At 39.2% G+C, this 22,228-nt stretch overlaps 1 protein-coding gene across 3 annotated transcripts in view; it reads left to right on the top strand.

The window, feature by feature from the left end:
• Positions 1-22,228, top strand: part of GLI3 (GLI family zinc finger 3) — a 298,462-nt gene that overhangs the window by 202,516 nt on the left and 73,718 nt on the right. For all 3 annotated transcript variants that reach the window (XM_053926574.1, XM_053926573.2, XM_053926575.2), the window contains 2 exons: positions 3,750-3,896; positions 8,353-8,554. In XM_053926574.1, the coding sequence (XP_053782549.1) occupies positions 3,750-3,896; positions 8,353-8,554 (349 nt within the window). The remainder of the gene's footprint in view (positions 1-3,749; positions 3,897-8,352; positions 8,555-22,228) is intronic.

The following is a 22,228-nucleotide window of genomic DNA, read 5'->3' as shown; positions in this document are numbered from 1 at the left end:
TTGAGGGGCTCTGATGTTTATTGAGTGTTTTCCATGGGCCAGACACTGTGCTAAATGTTTTAAGTGCATGCTTTCATTTCAATGTAGGGACACCTCCACGAGGGTGGAGTTATAATCTCCATTTTCAGGTAAAGATAGCAGTGTGCAGAGGGGCCAGATAATTTGCTTCCTGGTCCATGGCTAGTAAAGTGACAGAGGTGAAACTCAAAGCCAGATCTCACTTACTATAAAATCCTTGCTCTTACTCACTGTTTTGTTCTGAGCTTCACAGAAGTTTAGGCTGGCCCTGTAGCCGTTCATACAGTGTGCGTGTGTAACCAGTACCTTTTGCTCACTGTTTGATATATACTTTTCTGTTCTGCATGTCTCAGAGGCACATTTATACAGATGTGTCTATGAGAGCAGCTTTTCTCAAACTCCGGTGTGCATATGGATCACCTGGGTGTGGTGATAAAATGTGATTCTGTGTGGGGTGAATCCAGGAGGGGCCTGAGATGAAGATCTCTCAGATAATGTTAGTGCTGCTGGTCCATGGACCACACACTGAATAGCAAGGTCTTAGAGAACTTGATGGTTCAGACATATTGCTGCATGTGCAGTCTATCCTTGATCATGCCAAACAAAAACTAGAACACGGAAGTGGTGGGAAAAGAAATGAACTCTGTAATAAATGAACCTTAACTCTGTAATACCTGATGCTCATTTTAGGCTCTCAAGTATCAAATTCTGGTTGGTTCTATTAGCCTCCTAATTAATTACTTTGACATGACTCTTTTTAATTGGAGTTGTGTATTCTGCAATTGTCAAATTCTAAACCATTTCTTTGATTCAAGAAGAACATTTCCCATTGCATACACACATGTGCAAACTCACTTGCTCACAATTCCCAGAACCTGAATGAAGGTCCATAATTGCATAAGCCTTATTGATGGCAGATAGTAGTAGGTTATGAGTTCTCTACAGCAGGTCACAAATCACTGAGGCTTTTTTCAGAGCACAGAGCCACACCATGCAGTCCATCTCTCTGAGCAGTGTTTGAAGTGGCCCTGCACTGTCCCAGTTCTCCATGCTAACCATTTTCTGAGGCTTTCTGTACCTGGTGGAAATAGTATGTAGGAAAGCTGCATGAGGTTGCACAGTAAACACCTACTTAGTTGTACTTCCAGGAGTAGCAAGTGCTCCAGGAACAGCAATCAGCTTGTTGAAAAGCACCTAAAGAGAATAAGTTTTGCATTTGGGCAAGATTCACATATTTTCTTTCAGTTTATTGAGATATAATTGATAAAAGCACTGTATAAGCTTAAAGTATATGGCATAATGACTAACCTATTTTGTGAAATGATTATCACAGTATAATCACAGTTATATAGATACAAAAAAAGAAAAAGAAAAGTGTTTTTCCCCTGTGATGAGAGACTTTAGGATTTACTCTTAGCAACTTTCAGATATACCATATAGCAGTGTTAACTATATTCATCATGTTGTACATTGTATCTCCAGTTCTTATTTATCTTATAGCTGGAAGTTCGTAAGATTCACATTTTTTTTTTTTAAACAACTGATATCTTTAAAAGCCATGGCTGCGGCGCGGCTTCCTGACCAACTTGTTCGTCCGCGAGAGCGAACAGTGGTGAGCCAGGAGCAGCAGTGGGCTATAAACGGCCCTAAGTAGCAGCTACTACTGCGACTTCCTCAAAAAGCAAGATTCACATTTTAAAAATAAAACTGTCAAGAGAGTCATGTGCAAGCCATGTTCTGCTTGGGATTTGGTTTTAGAATGGGGAAAATGGAGAGTCACCTCCATGGAGTACTTGGGAGTTTATGGAAATGACTAACAAGAGGGACAGAGGGAGAGGGTGATAAGGGAGGTCAGCTAACAGTGGACTTGAAATTGTGCCTGGACCACTGAAATTTAGTTGAGCCACTAGAAAGTAAGACCCTCTAGTTAAAACATTTTATCTTCTGCTATCCATAGTATTTCACGATGAGTGTGAATAAGACATTTTTTGATTGGTGGTTCTACCTTCCTCCTCCTGCCTCAAGAGTTCAGTAATAGACAAACAAAGTTAAGTCACTAATATTATTCTCTTGTGGTCTTGGAGTTTTTAATATACATCTCTGTCTTTGTAATATATAACAATTGTATTGGCACACAAGTAAAACACAAAGTTATTGCTAGAATGCCAGTTTTTCTACACAGTTAATTGCAGAACTAACTTTTACTGATGGAATGGCATGGGCTATTAAGCACTTTATGTGCATCATTGCATTCATTGCTCCCAACAACCTCAAAGAGCAGTAAGAGGTAGAGATGGCATTTGTATCTAGATCTTCATGAATCTGGAGACACGCTCAGAACCTCTGCAGTATCCTGCCAGTTTTGCATGTAAATTGGCAGGTGGGAAACCAATTATTATCCCACTCTTAGAGAGTTGAGTCTTGCCAGTAAATTGCTCCAGATTGGTAGGTATATTTTCCTTCTTGATTTTGTAGTGAAAAAAAGAGCTTTTAAATTATGGAACACAAAATTGTAGCTTCTCACCTAACTGTGTGTTATTGGAGCTGTGCTGACTATTCTACCTGTAACTGCTGGGTCCTCCATGTATTGAGAACTTACTCAGACACTCCTGTCAGAAAGCTGAGAGAAGTGTGTTGAGCATCTAGAAAGAAATCATAGTTGTTCAAGTTGTCAACTACTGTAAGGAATGTGAACATCCAGTGGTTTTATACAAGAAACAGTTTTGTTTTGTAAGACAGACATGGGAATGACTTAAGTACATACACACATTTTAATCATTTTAAATTCTTGGTGATTTATTTAAACTGGGGTTACAAAAAATAATTTTTCTTCCCACCTTCTATGTTCTTGTGGCTGGGCTAATAATTAATATGAGACAGATTAACAGGGAAAATGCCCCTAATTTATTATAGATGTACTTCTCGGAGTGCTAGAAAAATATGAGACCTAAAAACACATTTGAGGTTTATGTGCCATTCTGGAATGAAGGGAGGTAGACAGGGGCCTGGGGTTTAAAATGGATGGTACGCAACTTAACAGGGAGATGAGAAAGAACATACATGTGGTAAACAAATACTTGATGGGCCACCCAGAAACAATTTGACACAGAAGGATGTCCTTTTTTAGATTTCACTCTATCTGTTACACTTAATTTATATTATGGTGCTAAATGATGCTCCCTTTTAAAAAATGGTAAGAAGGAAGATGTGGTTAAGTGGTAAGAAGGGAGATTTTTAAAAATGTTTCAATTACAGTTAGCATCCCTATCAATTTTAGATGTACAGCACAAATGGTCACACAATTAAGTAATTTACAAAATGATCCCCTGATAATTCTGGTACCCAGATATGTTCTCCTTTTAAGCAGGTTTTTCTGTCAGAATTCCTTTAGGCATGTAGGGAAGAGGGTGAAAGTTTCTTTCTGAGTCTTCTGTTTCATAATAACTAACTTAAAATCAATACTCCAAAATGTATATTTTGTGATGGCAAAACTTTTATCCCTTCAAAACTAACCTCAAATATTTTATAATGTATTTCATTTCTTTCTATTCTTCTTCCTTCAGTTTTATTTTAAAATAAAAGATATTTGGTAGAATTTAGTGAAAGCACAATTTAAGTTAAAGGAATTTCACTAGAATGAGTCATAAAAGGAATTATTGATGCGGACTACATAACAAATGTACTTTATTGACCTCCTTTCAAACAGTAACCATACTTGTCTTCTCTTCTAGCGCCACATGCTGGAGTGAGTCCAGCAGAGTACTATCATCAGATGGCTCTGTTAGCTGGCCAGCGTAGCCCCTATGCAGACATCATTCCATCAGCTGCCACCACTGGCGCTGGGGCCATCCACATGGAATATCTTCACGCCATGGAGAGTAAGTGATGGGGCTATTTTTTGTAGGAGTGGCAAATGCTAACTTATGAAATGGAGAAGAAGATGCAAAGATTAGGTAACTGTCTAACTTTACCATCCAGAGGAAGAGGAGGAGTCATCAATACTAGGTGCTCTGGTTCCCTTGGTTTTCTAGGAAGCTGCCACAGATTTGGGCATCATGGGAGTCCCTGTTTAGCTTGGGAGCAAATTGGAAGGTGCAGCCCATTATAATTTGGCATATAAACAAAAAAACTGCCCTGCCTTGACAGTCTTGATAACAAAATAAGGAAATGTGTTTAATTACATGAATGTATTTTGCCTAGTCATTCCTTGGTTTTATTGATTTTATGTCTTAAAAATTAATTTAAAAAAAGACCTGTACTTGGTTTGACATTTTTCTTCATTTGATTTATTTTGCTAATGTTTTCTTACATTAAAAATTATATTTCACTAAGACCTCTTATCTAGGAAAAATAAAAGGCATTTTAAAATTAGAAGACTGTTTTTATTAGGTAACAGTAGAAGAAAATAGGATCATTTGTTGCATTTCATATCTGTTATTTTTGGGTCCCTCAAGCTTATGATGATTTGTTTGGGTCACTGAATTCCTTTGGGTCACTTATCAAGACATATAGACAAATGGGACTATGATTATTACTTTTCAGAACATCTAAGAGTTCTCAGTTACAAAGATTCTTTGAGCCCAGATCCACTTGTCAGGTACCAGGAAGTGACTTGGTGACATCATCCACAGCATATGTGACTGAAAGCCACTACCCTTTGAGTATGACAATGACATGACTTTGAGTAGTAGGGCATATGCTTGAGATTTTATTTGTTTGTTTTTCCTAGTAGCAGTGATTAAGTAGTGCTTTTCCAGCTGTCGTCTATTTATATTCTTTTGTGAAAAGGGTATATATTTGTCAACTCTCTGGCACTAGTTAGTAATTCAGTCCTCAGGTCTGGAGAACATTCACACAGGGTAAAAACCTACAGCTTCAGTCTTACTTTCATGAACTAATGTAGTTATATTACACAGTAACATAAGCTTGCACTGGTTACCACATACAAAGTGGAAAAAAAATCTGTTATATGTTCTGCAGGGCCTTTGCTCTGTAGAATGGAGAGCTTAAATCTCAGATTCATCATAACCACATTTCAATTACGGATTGTAGAAAAAGAAAGTTTGGTGTTACTATGCAAATTAGTTATTTAAAAATTTTCAAATAATTAAAATAGAATTCCTGGAAGGGAAGACCATATCACCTTCCCTATTTGATGAGAATATGTTTAGTCAGTCAGTGGGGGATTTTATCTAAATAAAGGATGAAGCTACCCCTTTTCTTTGTAAAAACTAATTAAAGGAATTTTAATTTGCCTAAGTATATGGTAAATTGATTGCCATTATGTAGGAATTTAGATGTCCTGTCATTCATTACATAAAAGGAAACCCCCTGACCTGGCTGGTGTAGGTCAGTGAACTGAGCGTGGGCTTGCAAAGCAAGGGGTCGCAGGTTCGATTCCCAGTCAGGGCATGTGCCTGGGTTGCGGGCCAGGTCCCCTGTTGGGGGCGTGTGAGAGGCAACCACCCATTGATGTTTCTCTCCCTCTCTTTCTCCTTCCCTTCCCTTCTCTCTAAAAATAAATAAAAATATTTTAAAAATTCCCTTTAAAAAAAAAGGAAACCTCCTTTCCTTTGTCAGAATTTTTTATTAGAGTGGAGAAACAAAACAATTAACAGAGCCAAACTGAAGATATCTACATTGGACCAATAAGAATTCTTGAGCTTATATTTAAAAGGGGGACAGTTTGATAAGTGAAGATCTGGGCCACTTCTCTTTCAGATGTTTTGAAAATGCTTACCTTGGAGATTTTTCCAATAGTGAAATGAAACAATTTTAAATACTGCATTGAATGAACACCTGTAGTAGCAGAGCCAAAAGGGGACCTAGCTGGTCACTCTGGCTCATTGTTCCAGATCTGGACTCCTCAATTGGCAAAAACCATAATAGACTGGTTTCAGATGAGCACCTGATTTTTATGTTCCAACAATGGGTATATTTGGGTTCCAGCCAGCTTTGAGATAGGGTATTTCTGTATTGCACATTAGAAATGAGTCTGCTTTATGTCTCTAATTCTACCTTTTGCAATTCAAGTGACTTTAAAAGACAAGAGAGCAAGTAATATCCCTGTAAGGAACATGCTATAGATGAGGGCATCTGAAACACATTGTTTGTATTAGAGAAAGCTGACTTAAACAAGTGCCCCTTTTGGAGGGAAAAACTGAGAAGCTGGACCAGCCAGTTGGAGTGCAACCTGAGGGTACATGGAAGAGTGAACCCTGTGTTTGCCTTTGGGCGATGTGAGGGAAATATAGTCACTAGCGTTTTATAACATCAGATGGCCTCCTTAGCTAGTTAGTGATTTAAAAACTTAAAGGTGTTGAAGGGATCAGGTCTTCCTAGAATGTCCTGTTACTTCTTACTCTGCCAGTGATCCCTTAGGCCCAGTGAGTCCCAGTGAGAAGGGTTATTGTTGAGGATTATATGGAAGTCAACCATAAGTCCGGTTTGTCCTTAGAATCATTTGGAAGTGGAATGTAATCCTTCATTGAAAATCTTGTATGATGAAATTAGCCTCTTATAGTGAGTAGATGATACGTTTATGTGTAAGGCAGATTCCATAATAAAAGTAGGGTGCTAATTTAAATGCTAAAAATGTGTACATAGTTGGGATTGCTATTTTTTTTTTTTTACTAACATGCTCTAAATCAGGTAATGAAACTATTCTAAATGAAGAAACTCAATTTTAAATGTGCCTGAAAGAAAAATTTGAGTAGGTACCACATTCATCATTCAAATTGGTTTTATAGCTTTATACATAGATGGTACTAACTTACTAAGTTCCAGTTTGTGATTTACTTTTTATTAACTATAAAGTATATCTCTATTTCTATAGCATTATCTATAGAGTCTTTATATCATCTATTTCATTTCATTAAATTAAAGTACATTAGATTGTGGTCTTGTGTCAAGGTCCATCCCTGATGAAGAAAATATCACCAATAGATTTTCTGGAGACGAAGTGCGTAGACTTTTTATATAAAGAAGGCTTACCGTTTACTTCAGTTTTCTGGGTACCATAAAATTGCCATGTTCATGTAAGCAGGTATAGCCATGCTATGACATAGAAACCCTCCATTATTACTTAAAAGTAATCATGTTTCACTTGCCCCTTATCTACTGGGATTATGTTCTCATTCTTTCATTAAACTTAAGTTTGATGACATTGTAATGTAAATGTAACCTTAGGAAAGCCAGAAGTGGGCCTGTGGGCCACACTGATAGCTATGCTCTGAAATTCAAATCTCTAATGTCTACTAAGCTGAAGGCAAATGGGCATTTATTTTTTTAATTCTCCAGTTAAGAAGTGTTGTATTAAGTTGGCATGAATTTAAGTTGTGTGTTGTTAACGTCCTGGTTAGAATTTCATTGGCAGAATCTTCTTGAAGGTGAAAAATTCTAATAAATGTAGAGAAGTACTTAATAAATCCAGATGATTAAAATAGTCTTATCAAATCTCATAATGGTCTCAGGGTTTTTTTCCTCCCCATCTTGGAAAATCTTTAAACAAACTACAGCCCAAGATTGTAAATGGTTTTTGGGACTTATGTTGTTAGGCTATTGGGATTTTAGGTTAGGGTTTCTCAGTTTTGGCACTCTTGGGGCCAGATAGTTTTCGTTTTGGGGTGAGGGCTGTCCCACACATTGAAGGGTGTTCAGCACCATCTCTGGCCTCTACCCACTAGATGTAAGTAGCATCCATGAGTTGTGATAACCAAAATGTCTCCACATGTTGTCAGATGTCCCCTGAGGGTAATATTGCCCCCTGGTTGAGAACCATTAATTTGGATAATATATTTCGCAGTGTTTTAATAAAGCTTTAAGTATAAAATGAATCAGATAACTACAGAAATTGGTGGGAAATGAGTGCATAACCAAGCTGAACTTTTTATGTTAGGACACTTTAATTCATTTTTCCTTTAGCTCATGGCCTTAAAGTGGTACTTGTTGGGGTGGGGAGGGTGGTGTGTTGTATAACTGTGGGAACCACTGTCTTTGTTGCTTGTGGTGAATTAATGATTGGGAATATCTAAGCAGCCATCAGAGTCATAAATCACTAGAAACGAGAGGGATAACACATAAAAGTCTTTCCCTTTTGTTTAGCAATTTATCATTTTGCCTGCACATTAATAAACAGAGCTCCCCGGAGGTAAGCCCCTGGAAGATAAATATTTCTCCCTAATTTCCTCAATTGTAGCCAGTAGATCACAAGTGGGAGGAGAGTTACTTGTCATCGCAAGTTGCCACTTCTTATCCTTCATTTCTTCCATACAGGCAAGTAGCAATAAATAACAGGTACTGCAGGTATTCAGGTTCTGTTTTGTTTATTAACAGGCACCAGATTCCCGAGCCCCAGGCTGTCAGCCAGGCCAAACCGAAAACGTACACTGTCCATATCACCACTATCCGATCATAGCTTTGACCTTCAGACCATGATAAGGACGTCTCCCAACTCCTTGGTCACAATTCTCAATAATTCTCGCAGCAGCTCTTCAGCAAGTGGCTCCTATGGTCACTTATCTGCAAGTGCAATCAGGTATGTATTTTCCCAAAGCTGTTACTTGTTTCTTTAGTAAAACCTCAGCTCTGGACTGCACCTGGATTTGCAGTATTGACTTCCAATGAGGAAGAATACAGCAACATGACACTGAGCCTGACCCAGAATGCAGATCAAATATCACTACACTGATTCCAGATCGCGTTACTGGGCCCACAATAATTATTTTTGCAGACTTTAGTCAGTAGTCCATGTATAGAAATAGTAGTTATTCAGTTATGATGAAATTTACTTCATAGAGACAGTGAGTATGCCAAATCTTGTAATCCTAGCTCCTCTTACTAGTTATAGTTCTCAGAGGAAAAACTGACTTCATACCTGGTTGTGCAACACATGTAAGAACAAGAGCGGAAAGCAAAAGACGGGGCATGGTATAATTCACATCTGGTACTACTGGGGTAAAGTGTGCACTGGGTGGAAGAAAGAAAAGGTGACAGCAGGGCCTTTAATCTAATGGAAAATAAGTGTGGATGACATTTGTAAGGCATCTCTATCACAGGAAATCCAGGGAAGAAAATTTTGTTGTAGTAACATACCATATTTACTAGAAATGATGAGTACTGATTGTTTCTTTCAGAATGTTATCAATTGCAGTTTTAATTCTTTTCTGGTTCAATTATCAGCAATGCTCCTTGGCAGGCAAGTTAGTGTTTAAATGTTATAAATCCCCATTTTTATATGATGTAATTTTCGGCAATGTTCCTTTGTTCTTTTAATATGGCCAATAAAGTATAGAAACTTGGAGCAAAGCAAATAACTCTGCTTATGTGATAGCAGTCAGTAGATAGAAAGGGATCCTGGATGTTTTCAGAATTAGCCACTAGAGTCACACATCTGTCTTAGGAGTTGGGGATATCTGTAGTAAGATTCCAGCTTTGCCACCAACCATCTGTGCAGACCTGGCTCAGTGGTCGGCCCTCTGAAGTTGTTCACTCCTGTAAACTAAGACAAGATACCCATTGTATGGGAAAGGGTCATGTTTAATTAAAGCTGGTGTGGATTTGAAATTCCAGGATGAAGACACCTACCCATGGTTAGAGCCTCAGGGGAACTGACCCTGGATGATCTATGCAGGAGATGAGCTACTGTGGCCTGGTTGTGCTATCTCTGTGATCATTCCAAGTTTGGCTCTGAGATAGTACATCCACCTCAGAACTGTGACCTGGCTGTTCAGCACCTCTGGCAAATATTCCTGGTATCATAGATTGCCGTTGAACATATAATTAGTATGTGGATTAAGTAGTAGGAATGTGGTACATTCTGGTATTCACACAGAATCACTCAGAGTCTGCATTTCTCATGCTTCTTGTAAAATTTTCTTCCCTCTTGCTCTCTGTCCAGCTATCTTGACTTTCTACAGCATCTAAAGGATTTAGATTAAAATATAGTGTGCATAATACAGTGTCTTTATTTTTACCCCAGCATCTCACTGACTTTTTGATCACCTTTGCCGGGGTAATCTAGTACTAGTACTTGAAAGATGTCAGTATACTGACTCAATTTCACTTTCTTTAACCTTCATTTCTTCCTTTATTTTTTTTGTTGTACTGATTGAGTTCTCTGAGCATCCTTATTATCAGTGTTTTGAACTCTGTTCTGATAGGTTGGCTATCTCCTTTTTGTTTAGTTCCTTCTCTGGGGTTTTGTTCCGTTCTTTCATTTGGGCCATATTTCTTTGCCTCCTCAATTTGACAGCCTCCCTGTGTTTGTTTCTGTGTATTAGGTAGAGCTGCTTTCACTCCCTTTCTTAGCAGTGTGTCTTATGTAGCAAAGGCATCTATAAATTGTGTGGGGTGGAGTTTTGGTAATTGCCAGGGTGAGGCAACCTGCTTTGCTGCTCCATGGCTCCACTCATGGGGAGGGGAGCAGAGAGGGGACGATGCTGCTGCCTGGCCACCAGAGGTCTAGCTCACCCTGTTTCCAGTCACTTCACCCACTTCCGTATGCAATTGGCACCCTTCCAGCTGCTGCCCTGGAGTTTGCATGCATTCTAAGTCCATGAGGGCCCTTTACGTAGTGAAAATCCAGAATTTTCTTCCACTGCCCAATTCCACACTGGTTTTTACAGCCAGAGGTAATGGGGGTTTCTCTTCCCAGTGCTGGAACTGTGAGCTGTGTGGTCTGCCTAGGACCAGGCTCTCTCACTCCCAGGATACCCCTCCCAATTTTTATCCAACACAAGTGAATGCAGGACTGTCCATTCCACTGCTGCCGCCACCGCTTGTCCACGCCACACCACATCTCCATCCATCTTTGCAACTCCACCCTTCCTATGCATCTGGATAAGTGTGGCTTCTTTAAATCCTTGGTTATCAGACTTCCATACAGCTCAATTTTCTGACAGTTCTGGGTGTTACTTGTTTTTGAGATCTGGTTGTAATTCTTTTTATGGTTGTGTGAGGAGGCGAAGCATGCCTACCTACATCTCCATCTTCATAGGACATCTATGAAGGTTACACAACATAAAATAAAGAAAAATATATTGGGAACCAAGAGTAAAGGGAAATAAGCTGGGATTCAAATCAATGATTTGGAACAAAAGGAAGAAATAAACATTCAACCAGGACGGAAAGAAGAAATAAGATTTCAAAGAAATGAGGAGAGGCTTAGGAACCTGTGGGACAACTTTAAATGTACCAACATCCAAATCATAGGGGTGCCAGAAGGAGAAGAGGAAGAGCAAGAAATTGAAGACTTAGTTGAAAAAATGATGAAAGAAAATTTCACTAACTTGGTGAAGGCAATAGACATACAAGTACAGGAATTTAACATAGAGTCCCAAACAAGTTGGGTTCAAAGAGGACCACACCAAGACACATCCTAATTAAATTGCCACAGGTTAAAGATAAAGGGAGAATCTTAAAAGCAGCAAGAGAAAAGCAGAGAGTTACTTACAAAGGAGTTCCCATAAGACTATATCAGCTGACTTCTCAAAAGAAACCTGGCAGGCAAGAAGGGACTGGCAAGTAGTATTCAAAGTCATGAAAGACAAGGGCCTACAACCTAGATTACTCTGTCTAGCAAAGCTATCATTTAGAATGGAAGGGCAGATAAAGTGCTTTGCAGACAAGGTAAAGATAAAGGAACTCAACATTACTAAGCCATTATTACATGAAATGTTAAAGAGACTTATTTAAGAAAAAGAAGATCAAAAACTATGAACATTAAAATGATAACACACTCACAACTGTCAACAACTGAATCTAAAAAAACAAAAACAAACTAAACAAACAACCAGAACAGGAATAGAGTCACAGGTATGGAGATCCTTTGGAGGGTTATCAGCTGGGAGTGGGAACAGGGAGAAGGGGGGAAAAGGTGCAGGAATGAAGAGGCATAATTGGTCGATACAGAAGATACAGCGGGATGTCAAGAACAGTATAGGAAAGGGAGAAGCCAAAGAACTTACACACACAATCCATGGATGGAAACTAAGTGGGGGATTGCTAGAAGGAAGGGGGTACTAGGTGGAGGAGGCAAAGGGGGAAAATTGGTTCAATCGTAACATCACAATCAATAAAATATACTTTAAAAAAAGTATACTAACTTGAAATTATCGTTGTCCCCTGCCTCCAAGGAGCTACAACATACCTCATTATTGTCATTAGAACTGGAAGAACAGGTCCTGAGGACCTTGTTGCAGTCAGGAGATCTGGGCCATCACATCCTCCTGTTCTTTTGTGCTTTCAGCTCTTTTCCATCTGTCCTTTCTCTTGGCAGTGTGATCTCTTTTTCTTTAGTATACATGTATTGTGTGTTAGGTTAAGATGTAGGTTTTAATGCATATAAGGTAGTACACAAAGCCCAGGAAGAGGAGAGCTTGCTATATAAACAATAATTATTATCAGTACTGCTTGTCAGTTCTTTAGCTAGAGAAATGTTAGTGCTTTGCTTCCCTTGTTCTAAGTTTCATTTTGTGGAATCTAAAAACTGTTTTGAGGACTAATCAGTAAGTAGCAGGACGAGTGAAATATGCATTCAGGATGCACTCAAGCTCTGCTACACAGCAGGCCTGAGGCACAATCACTGTTTTTGTCTCACAGGTTTGGGAAAGCATAGTATTGTTCTTGTTCTATGCATCAACATAGTGGGTCTTTGCAAGGGGAAGTTGACAAAGGTCATGCCTGGTGGGCATTAGTGTCAGCACTTCAATACCTTGCTTTTTAAAAAAAATTTTATTGTTATTCAGTTACCTTGCTTTTTAACTTACCCCAAGCACATTTACCTTTCATACATACGTGTTTTCTAATATCTAGTCTGCTTCTGGTATTAGCAATACATAGAGTAATGATGTCAGTTAAGTGTCTAAAGTTGTTACTAAATGTTTAAGGACACACATTGCATTTTCTGAAAAATGTCATGGGCATTTCCTTTACATTTGTGTCTTATTACTCTCCAAGAGGCTAATAATACCATTCACCACTATCTGAAATCCCTGTGTTTACTTATTCATTGTGTAATTTACTTGTGTGCTTCCTCCTGTAGAACACAGTACTAGAAGGCTGAGAACTGTGTATGTCTTGTTCATGGCCACACTCAACACACCACAAACTCTGCACTCTTGACACACCTTGACACCACTCAACAAATATTTCTTAAATAAGTAAATCAAGGAGCTCTTTAATTAGTAATTAGAATTGTAATCACCTTTATTAAAGGAATTTTTATGTCATAGATGAATAATTACAGTTTTCAGAAAGTTACAGTCTACAAGGAACATGTATGTATAAAGGACCCATGGTAATGGACACCAGGGTGGGGACTAACTGAGGGAGCTGGGGCTGGGCAGGGTGAGGAGAGCAAGGAGGGAGAAGTTGGTACAACTATAATTGAACAACCATTTAATTGAACAACAAGTTACAGTCTATATGAATAGTGTATCAACATGTCCATATGTGGATAGTTACACAGAGATAGAGGGATGGATGTAACAGGGATAAAAAAACCAAATGGTCTATCTTAAGTTCATATATGGTTCTTGTATTGAATATATACTTAATAATTCAGACTTCTATAAAAATGCCATGGAAAGCAAGTCTTGAAACAAGTACTTAATTATAGTGGAACTTTGGTTCTCGAACTTAATTCATTCTGGAAGGCTGTTTGAGAAGCAAAGTGTTTGACCTGGGAGATGTTCAAGAACTGAGAGGTTTGACTGTATATCTTTTTCAAATATATTGTCCAGCTGTTAGATCATGAGTCTTTTTTTCATGTGATAACTAAAATGATAATTCAAAAACCATAACTGCATGTACTTGGAAATGATATTATAAAGTATTTACTGCCTCAAACTTTAACTTCTCTATCACCTGAAGACACCCATCTAAGACAAGATGATTCACATTTATCGAATACAACATGTAATCCCTATTTTATGTGGCTAAAACTAATGTTATAGGTATACAAATAATGACATTATATTAGAAATACTTTTCTCTCTGCTAATACCTACCCCAAGAAATTGAGCTGCCATTGGAAGAGGTGTTTCAAATGACACTCATTTGCCTGTAGTCTTCTGGCAAACATAAATACATAGAATGAAAAAATGAGTAACACACTCATATAAACCACCAATTACAGCTTTCTTGATTTCAGTTTAATGGCTAAAATGAAGATGGTTTCATATTCTTAGTAGTTTTAGGTCTGGCATGGCCAGGACAGATATCTCAGTGAAAGGGAGAGTTAGGTGCCCAGAGCTACATCAGAAGTAGTGGTGGTTTCTATTGTCGGCACTGACGAGCTCTGCCTGGTAAGCAGAGGGCAGGTTGTGTTTTCCACTTTGTGCAGCATCAGCACTTTCTGACAGCAGGAATAAGGATGTATCTGGCAGGTCCATTGCCACTTCCCAAGGCAGAGTAGGAATCAGCTTGGCTTTCATAGCAACTTGGCTGTGCACTGTTTGCTGGGGTCAACATGTTTATGTTGAAGAAACAGTGAAAAAATGAGTTAGATAGGAAATACCATGTAATAGAGAGATACAGTGCCAAATTACCAGTGTCCTCAAAACTGTCTGATTGCATCTTCTAAGAATTAGAAGACAACCTTCTCTCCCCCCAGCATCAGTGTATGTAATTAATATTAACTAACAAAGATAGTTTTCATTTACTCTCAGATGTGGTGATTGATTTTTATATAGTACTTTATTTAATCAGTTACTGGTTCATTCCCTAAATACTTAACTGCACATTCATCTATGTGGTAGTCACTGTGCCGGTCATGGGAGCCACAAAAATAAGTGAAAGACATAACTGATGTCCTCATGGAACTCACAGGAGGGAAAAACTTCTAATTAGATATGAATGAATGAGTGGAGCTGATGTTGTTCTGAATGGGTAGTTCAGTTTTTGAGGGCCTGTCAGCAGCCCAGGGCTCCAGATGGCAGTAAACATAGGGAAGTGTTTACCTGTGCCAAAACACAAGGTTGAAAGTGAGCAGGGGTCAGGTTATACAAGGTGTCCTGGAACAGGAGGCTGCATTGTTATAGGGATAAGAAAGCTGATGGTCAAGGAGGTTATTGGGCTGAGTCAAAGGCACTCAGCTACTTATGGGGCAGAACCTGGTGAGTCTAACTTTGAACTTCTTTCTGTCCCTCAAGTAGGAGGCACAACTGAAAGAATTGGTTAGAAGCACCATTTACAGTAGAGAAATAATATCTGATGATGTTTTTAAAAATTCAATTATGCTTATATTAATATATTTTCCTAACCATTGCTTTGAGCCAGATCTCATTGGATAGTGTCTCACCGCCCTTCATAGTCCTAGAGATTTTGTCCGTTTGGCAAATACCTTTTAAAGCCTTTAGAACACTTTGATCATGTAGAGCCAAATGCCTGATGGATTTCTGTCTAAAACATTATTCAAAAGTGTGTTCCTCACTGTAAACATTGGGGGTCACACATACTTATTTTGTGAGTATACAGACCTTTATTTATGTGCTCATGACTTCTTTTGAGGCTGCTGGATTTTCTAGTAAATGTGCCCTGGAAGCTTTTATGGATGCCAGTGGAAGCCTTATTTATTTATTTATTTTTCAAATAGAAGTGCCCGCACATTAAGTATATCCCTAACCTACCTATACATAAATACTACTGTATTTTTGGACCATAAGACGCGCCTAGGTTTTAGAGGAGGAAAAGAGGGAAAAATTTGAAGCAAAAAATGTGGTAAAATATTTAATAGCATCCTTTAAAGCAGAAATTGTAGCGAGCCAGGTAAGCTACATTTGGACTATAAGACGCACCCCTATTTTCCTCCCAAATTTGGGGTCAGGGCAGTGTGTCTTATAGTCCGAAAAATATGGTGATAGCTTTTGGCTCATTCTCTACAAAACTGGAAAGAACTGTTCTTACTTTGAATGGTGTTTTTACTTTGAATGGCAGTGGTTGTGCAGTAAATTTCACAGCTGTAACCAGAAAGTGGATGACGTTGTTAGTATAACAGTCACAAAGTTGGTTTATTTTTATTTTACAGAGAGGGGAAGGGAGCAAGAAAGAAAGGGAAAGAAATGGCAATGATTGCCTCCTTCAAGCACCCCAGCTGCAGGCAGAGCCTGCAATTCAGGCACGTGCCCTGACTGGGAACTGAACCGACGACCTTTCTATTTGTGAGATGGCGCTCAACCAACTGAGCCATGCCAGCCAGGACTCACAAAGTTGGTTTAGACTAGTACTCCTCCTTCTCCCCTTTCCTTTCTCTCCTCTTAAAGTCAGTTTCTCAAATTGTGGGGTCCTCATGTTATTGCAGTGTTAACTGTTGCCTAGTTCTACCTGCAATACTGGTTTCATGAGGAGCAGTTGGAAAGGAGATGAGATACTGAAAGGTAAATCTCGGCATTGGACCCTTCAGCATACAGAAAACAGACGTCACTGCAGCATGAACTATTTTAAAAATTCACATCTGAATGAAATTTAACAACCAGGGCAATTGAAAAAATAGTGTCTTTATAGATAGTTAAGAGTTGATTTTACATTTAAAACAAGACATGTTTTAAGAATTCAGAGAGGCCACATGTTATTTACTCTTCCTATGGGAAAGAGATGCCGCCTTTGTGATAGGGGTCTTCCAAGTACCACCTACTTTTGGCTCTATGGTGGTTTAGCTCGTGGCCTAGCCAGCTCAAGGTCGAGATCTGCCACATGATGGGTTCCAGAGGTGAACCTGGAAATGGATGACCCTTTCTACTGAAGCAAATATAAACAAAATATGGGGAGTATTACTCAGTTACAACAGCCTTCCTCATCCTTTCTCCACATACCAGTATGTTGCACATTAACACAAAGGAACCCTCGCACTGCAAATCTGTGGAAGAAAGATTCCCATGGCAACTCTAAGAAGAAACTGTTACTTTAGAGAAGTGTTAAAATGCCATGTGGATGGAAGTCATTAGACAAAATTGAAACTTTTACCTTTAAGTATGCAGTGATTAGGTGACCAACCTCTTGCTATCTTTCTTATCGTACCTCAATTTTTTCATTCATTTTTATTTGAAAACAGTTTCCTTAATATTATAGTCAACTGTTTATTCCTCCAAAATAAAGGACTACAGCAGGCCAAATTATTGTGCTGTATTTATTGTACATTAAGTTATCCAGTACACTTTCTACCTTCATAACCCCCATCACATATAGAATTCCTAAAGTGTTTTTAAACACATTATGGGTTTCGTGGTCAGAAGATGGCGGCAAGAGGTGGGAGCAGAGTCCACTTCCCCTCGGCACCAGTGAAACGCCTAGCTGATCTGAGGAACAGAGCGAACAGCCAATGGTATTCCAGCATATATGAAGATCGGAGACCACAGATAGAGCACATTGAAAGATCAGATGGTAAGAAGAGTGTGTAAGGACAATAAGTTCCCTGGGAACAGCACTGGGACCAGGGCAGATGAAGCCCCCGGCTGGGGCACAGGGTCTGCTGCAAGATTCCTGGGAGAGAGCCAGGCTGGGCTGTGTGAGAGGCCAGGTGCTTGTTTGCACCGGGGGGGCTTAAATAGGAAGAATTTCTAGAAAAGAAAAAGAAAATAGAGGCTCAGTAGCTATTTAGAGAACTCTCCGCAGCAGCCTTGGCCTCTTACGCCCCTACCCCCTTAGCCCCTGGACTGTGAACACAGGATAAGTAGCCCCAGCACACACCTGAAGCCTGGTTGGCGTGCACCCAGATCAGCGGACTGGGCACCCACAACGGAAACCCCTGGTGGCTGTGTACCCAGATCAGCAACTTGGCTGCTCCGGCTCACAGGCCCAAAGCCAGGGGTCTGCACACAACCCAATCAACAGCCTGGCTGCCCTCTAGGGCGACCACACCTGAAGCACCGGTTCTGAACAACTCCAACCTAGCCCCTGCACAGAGAGCCCTGCAGGGCCTACTCGCTCTCTAGGAGGAAGGCAGAACGCCCAGCAGAGGGAAGCTGCAGGTCTAGGGGCGACTGCAGTCCCCGGAAAGACTTGACCCAGTAGGGGGCAGAACTACCCCGAAGGACCACCAAGAGCCCCTAGCATCTAAGAAAGCAAAGAGCAAGAAGGTGGAGTGTGAGTTGCCCCAAATCGGTACACCTCAAGGACATCAAAACTGTTGAACTAAAGGCCTAGGAGGGAGCAGAAAGACGTGGAGGAACTGGACTGGAGGCTGGACAACAGCGAAAAGTGTGGCTCAGGAATGCAGAAAAGTGAAACGAATCCCTCCAACCACCCCCTCCTTTTTCAAAAACAAGAAGACCAGCAGAACTGATCTGACCAATTTAAAGCCAGCAGAAGAATTTTTTTATCCTTTTTTATGTCCCTTTAACCCTAAATTCCTTCTTCCTTTCTGTCCTTCTTTCTTTTTTTATTCCTTCTTCCCTCCATCCTTTACTTGTTTATTCCTTCTTCCTGCCTTCTTTTATTTATTTTTTTGTTTTAATTTTTGTTAAAATTCCTTCTTCTTATCTTTCCTCTGATCTTTTTTTATTCCTTCTTCCTTCCTTCCATTCCTTTTCTATTCCCTTTTTCATCCTTCCCTTCTCCTTTTTTTTTCTTCTTTCTCCTCCCACAGGTGAGACAATAAAACCTCGAGCTCTGAAAAGACCAGAGTTAGACCGTGTTACACCCATAAACGTCAGTTTATGACGTTTATGGGTCCAACAGGGAGTTAGACCAGTGAGCACAGGAGATTAAAGAGATGGCACCACTCAATCCCACTGGCATTCTACCATAGAAGTTCATACCATAAACCCAGGGACTCAGAACAGATCAATTTAAGAAGCAGAGGCTAATAAGAAGAGTCTCACAAACAATGGAAAGACAAAAAGACAATCCCCAAAAGAAAGGAAAGGATGAAGCCTCAGAAAGAATGCTAACTGAAATAAAGGCAAGTCAACTATCGGATACTGAGTTCAAAGCAATGGTTATCAGGAAGCTCACTGAGCTCACGGAGAATTATGAGAAACTACAGTGAAACTACAATGAACTCACTGCAAACTATATCACCATCAAAAAGGAATAGAAACTATCAACAAGGGTCAAGAGGAAATGAAGAATACAATTTCTGAACTGAAGAACACAGTAAAAGGATTCAAAAGCACACTTGACGAAGCAGAGGATCGGAACAGCGAGCTGGAGGAAAAAGTAGAAAAAGACACCCAGAAAGAGCAAGAAAAGGAAAAGAGGCTCAGAAAGAATGAAGAGGGGTTAAGGGAAATGCAGGACAATATGAAACATAACAATATCCATATAGCAGGGATTCCAGAAGGAGAAGAGGAGGAGCAAGGGATAGAAAACTTGTTTGAAAAAGTAATGATGGAAAATTTCCCTAATCTGACGAGAGAAAAAATTACACAAATCCAAGAAACACAGAGTCCCAAGCAATAGAAACCCAAAGAGGCCCACTGCCAGACACATCATAATTAAAATGGCAAAATTCGAAGACAAAGAGAGGATCTTAAAGGCAGCAAGGTAGAAACAGAAACTAACATACAAGGGAGCCCCAATAAGGTTAACAACTGACTTCTCAATGGAAATGCTCCAGGCCAGAAGAAAATGGAAAAAATATTCCAAGTAATGAGAACCACAGGCCTGCAAACAAGAATACTTTACTCAGGAAGGCTCTCAATCAAAATAGGAGGCCAAATAAAGAGTTTCCCAGACAAAATGAGTCTAAAAGAATACACCTCCACAAAAGCTCTGCAAGAGATGCTAAAGGTACTGCTTTAAGGAAAGGAAGGAAAAGAGAGAGAGAGAGGAACACAGGTATGGTAAAATGGCAATGAATACCTATCGATAATAACCTTAAATGTAAATGGATTAAATGCTCCAATCAAAAGACATAGAGTAGCTGAATGGATAAGAAAACATGACCCACACATATGCTGCCTACAAGACACCCACCTCAGGACAGAAAACCTACACAGACTGAAATAGAGGGGCTGGAAACAAATTTTCCAAGCAAACGGACAGGAAAAAAAATCTGGGGTAGCAATACTCATATCAGACAAAATAGACTTCCAAAGAAGGACCATAAAGAGAGACCCAGAAGATCACTTCATAATACTCAAAGGAAGAATCCACCAAGAAAACATAAACATCGTAAATATATATGCACCCAATATAGGAGCACCCAAATACATAAAGAAAATCTTGGAGCACTTCAAGAAAGATATTGACAGCAACACAATCATAGTAGGGGAGTTTAACAACCCACTGTCAAAAATGGACAGATCTTCCAAACAAAATATCAAAAAAAAAAGTGTCACTTAACAATACCCTAGATGAAATGGAATTAACTGATACATATAGAGCTTTTCATCCCAAAGAAGGAAAATACATGTTCTTTTCAAGTATACATGGAACATTTTCAAAGATTGACCACATGATAGGACACAAAGCAAGCCTCAACAAATGCAAGAAAATTAAAATCATATCAAGCATTTTCTCTGACCACAAGGGACTGAAACTAGAAACCAACCCCAAAGGAAAAAAACCCAAAGCACTCAAAATCATGGAGACTGAATAGCATGCTATTAAACAATGAATGGGTCAAGAACAAGATTAGGGAAGAAATCAAAAACTTTCTGGAAACAAATGAAAATGAACTCACAACAACCCAAAACCTATGGGACCCAGCAAAGGCACTCCTTAGAGGGGAGTTCATAGCAATACAGGCCTACCATAAAAAGATAGAAACATTTCAAAAAACAGCCTAACCCTACACTTACAAGAACTCGAGGAACAACAATAAAGACAGCGAAGAGCGTGTAGAAGGAAGGAAATAACCAATATCAGAGCAGAGTTAAATGACATAGAGACGAAAAGCACAATTCTAAGGATCAATGAATCCCGGAGCTGGTTCTTTGAAAAGATAAACAAAATCGACAAACGAAATAACCAAGACCAGAGCAGAGTTAAATGACATAGAGACTAAAAGCACAATTCTAGCGAACAATGAATCCAGGAGCTGGATCTTTGAAAAGATAAACAAATTGACAAACCTTTAAGTTGGCTCATCAAGAAAAAAAGAGAGAGGATCCAAATAAACACAATTAGAAAGAGGAGAGATTACAACTGCTACCAGAGAAATACAAAGGATTGTAAGAAATTACTAGGAAGAACTGTATGCCAAGAAGTTTGAAAACCTAGGTGAAATGGACACATTTCTAGAAAAACATAATCTTCCAAAACTGAATGAAGAAGAAGAAGAAAGCCTGAACAGACCAATAAACAGCAGACGAAATTGAAAGAGTAATCAAAAAACTCCGAACACACAAAAGCCCTGGACCAGATGGTTTCACAGGAGAATTCTACCAAGCATTTAAGGAAGAGCTAACCCCTATCCTCCACAGACTATTCCAAAAAATGCAAACTGATGGAAGGCTCCCAAACTCTTTTTATGAAGCCAGTATCATCCTAATCCCAAAACCCGATAAAGACACAACGAAGAATGAAAACTTCAGTACAATATGGCTTATGAACATAGATGCTAAAATTGTCAACAAAATATTGTCAAACTGCATCCAGCAGTACATTAAAAAGATCATACACCATGACCAAGTGGGATTCATCCCAGGGATGCAAGGATAGTACAATATTCATAAATCAATAAGATAATACATTACATAAACAACGGCAAAGACAAAAACCACATGATCATATCAATAGATGTGGAAAAAGCATTTGATAAAACACAGCAACCAGTTCTGATAAAAACACTCAGCAATGTGGGAATACAGGGAGCATTTCTCAACATAATAAACGCCATATATGAGAGACCTACAGCCAACATCATACTCCGTGGACAGAAACTTAGAGCTTTCCCACTAAGATCAGGAAGAAGAGAAGGATGCCCTCTGTCACCACTCCTATTGAACATAGTATTGGAAGTCCTAGCCACAGCAATCAGACAAGAAAAAGCAATGAAAGGCATCCAAATTGGAAAGGAGGAAATGAAACTGTCACTGTTTGCAGATGACATGATAGTGTACATGGAAAACCCTATAGACTCCACCAAAACACTACTTGACCTAATAAATGAATTTGGCAAAATAGCTGGATACAAAGTCAATACTCAGAAATCAAAGCCATTCCTGTATACCAACAATGAAACATCAGAAACAGAAATCAGGAAAAAAAACCCATTTGATATAGCAACAAGAAAAATAAAGTACCTAGAAATAAACCTAACCAAGGA

Source organism: Desmodus rotundus, chromosome 6, assembly GCF_022682495.2.
Source record: "Desmodus rotundus isolate HL8 chromosome 6, HLdesRot8A.1, whole genome shotgun sequence".
Classification (NCBI taxonomy): Eukaryota; Metazoa; Chordata; class Mammalia; order Chiroptera; family Phyllostomidae; genus Desmodus; species Desmodus rotundus.
The sequence above is the reverse complement of the archived record's forward strand: the minus strand, read 5'-3'. Positions and strand labels throughout refer to the sequence as shown.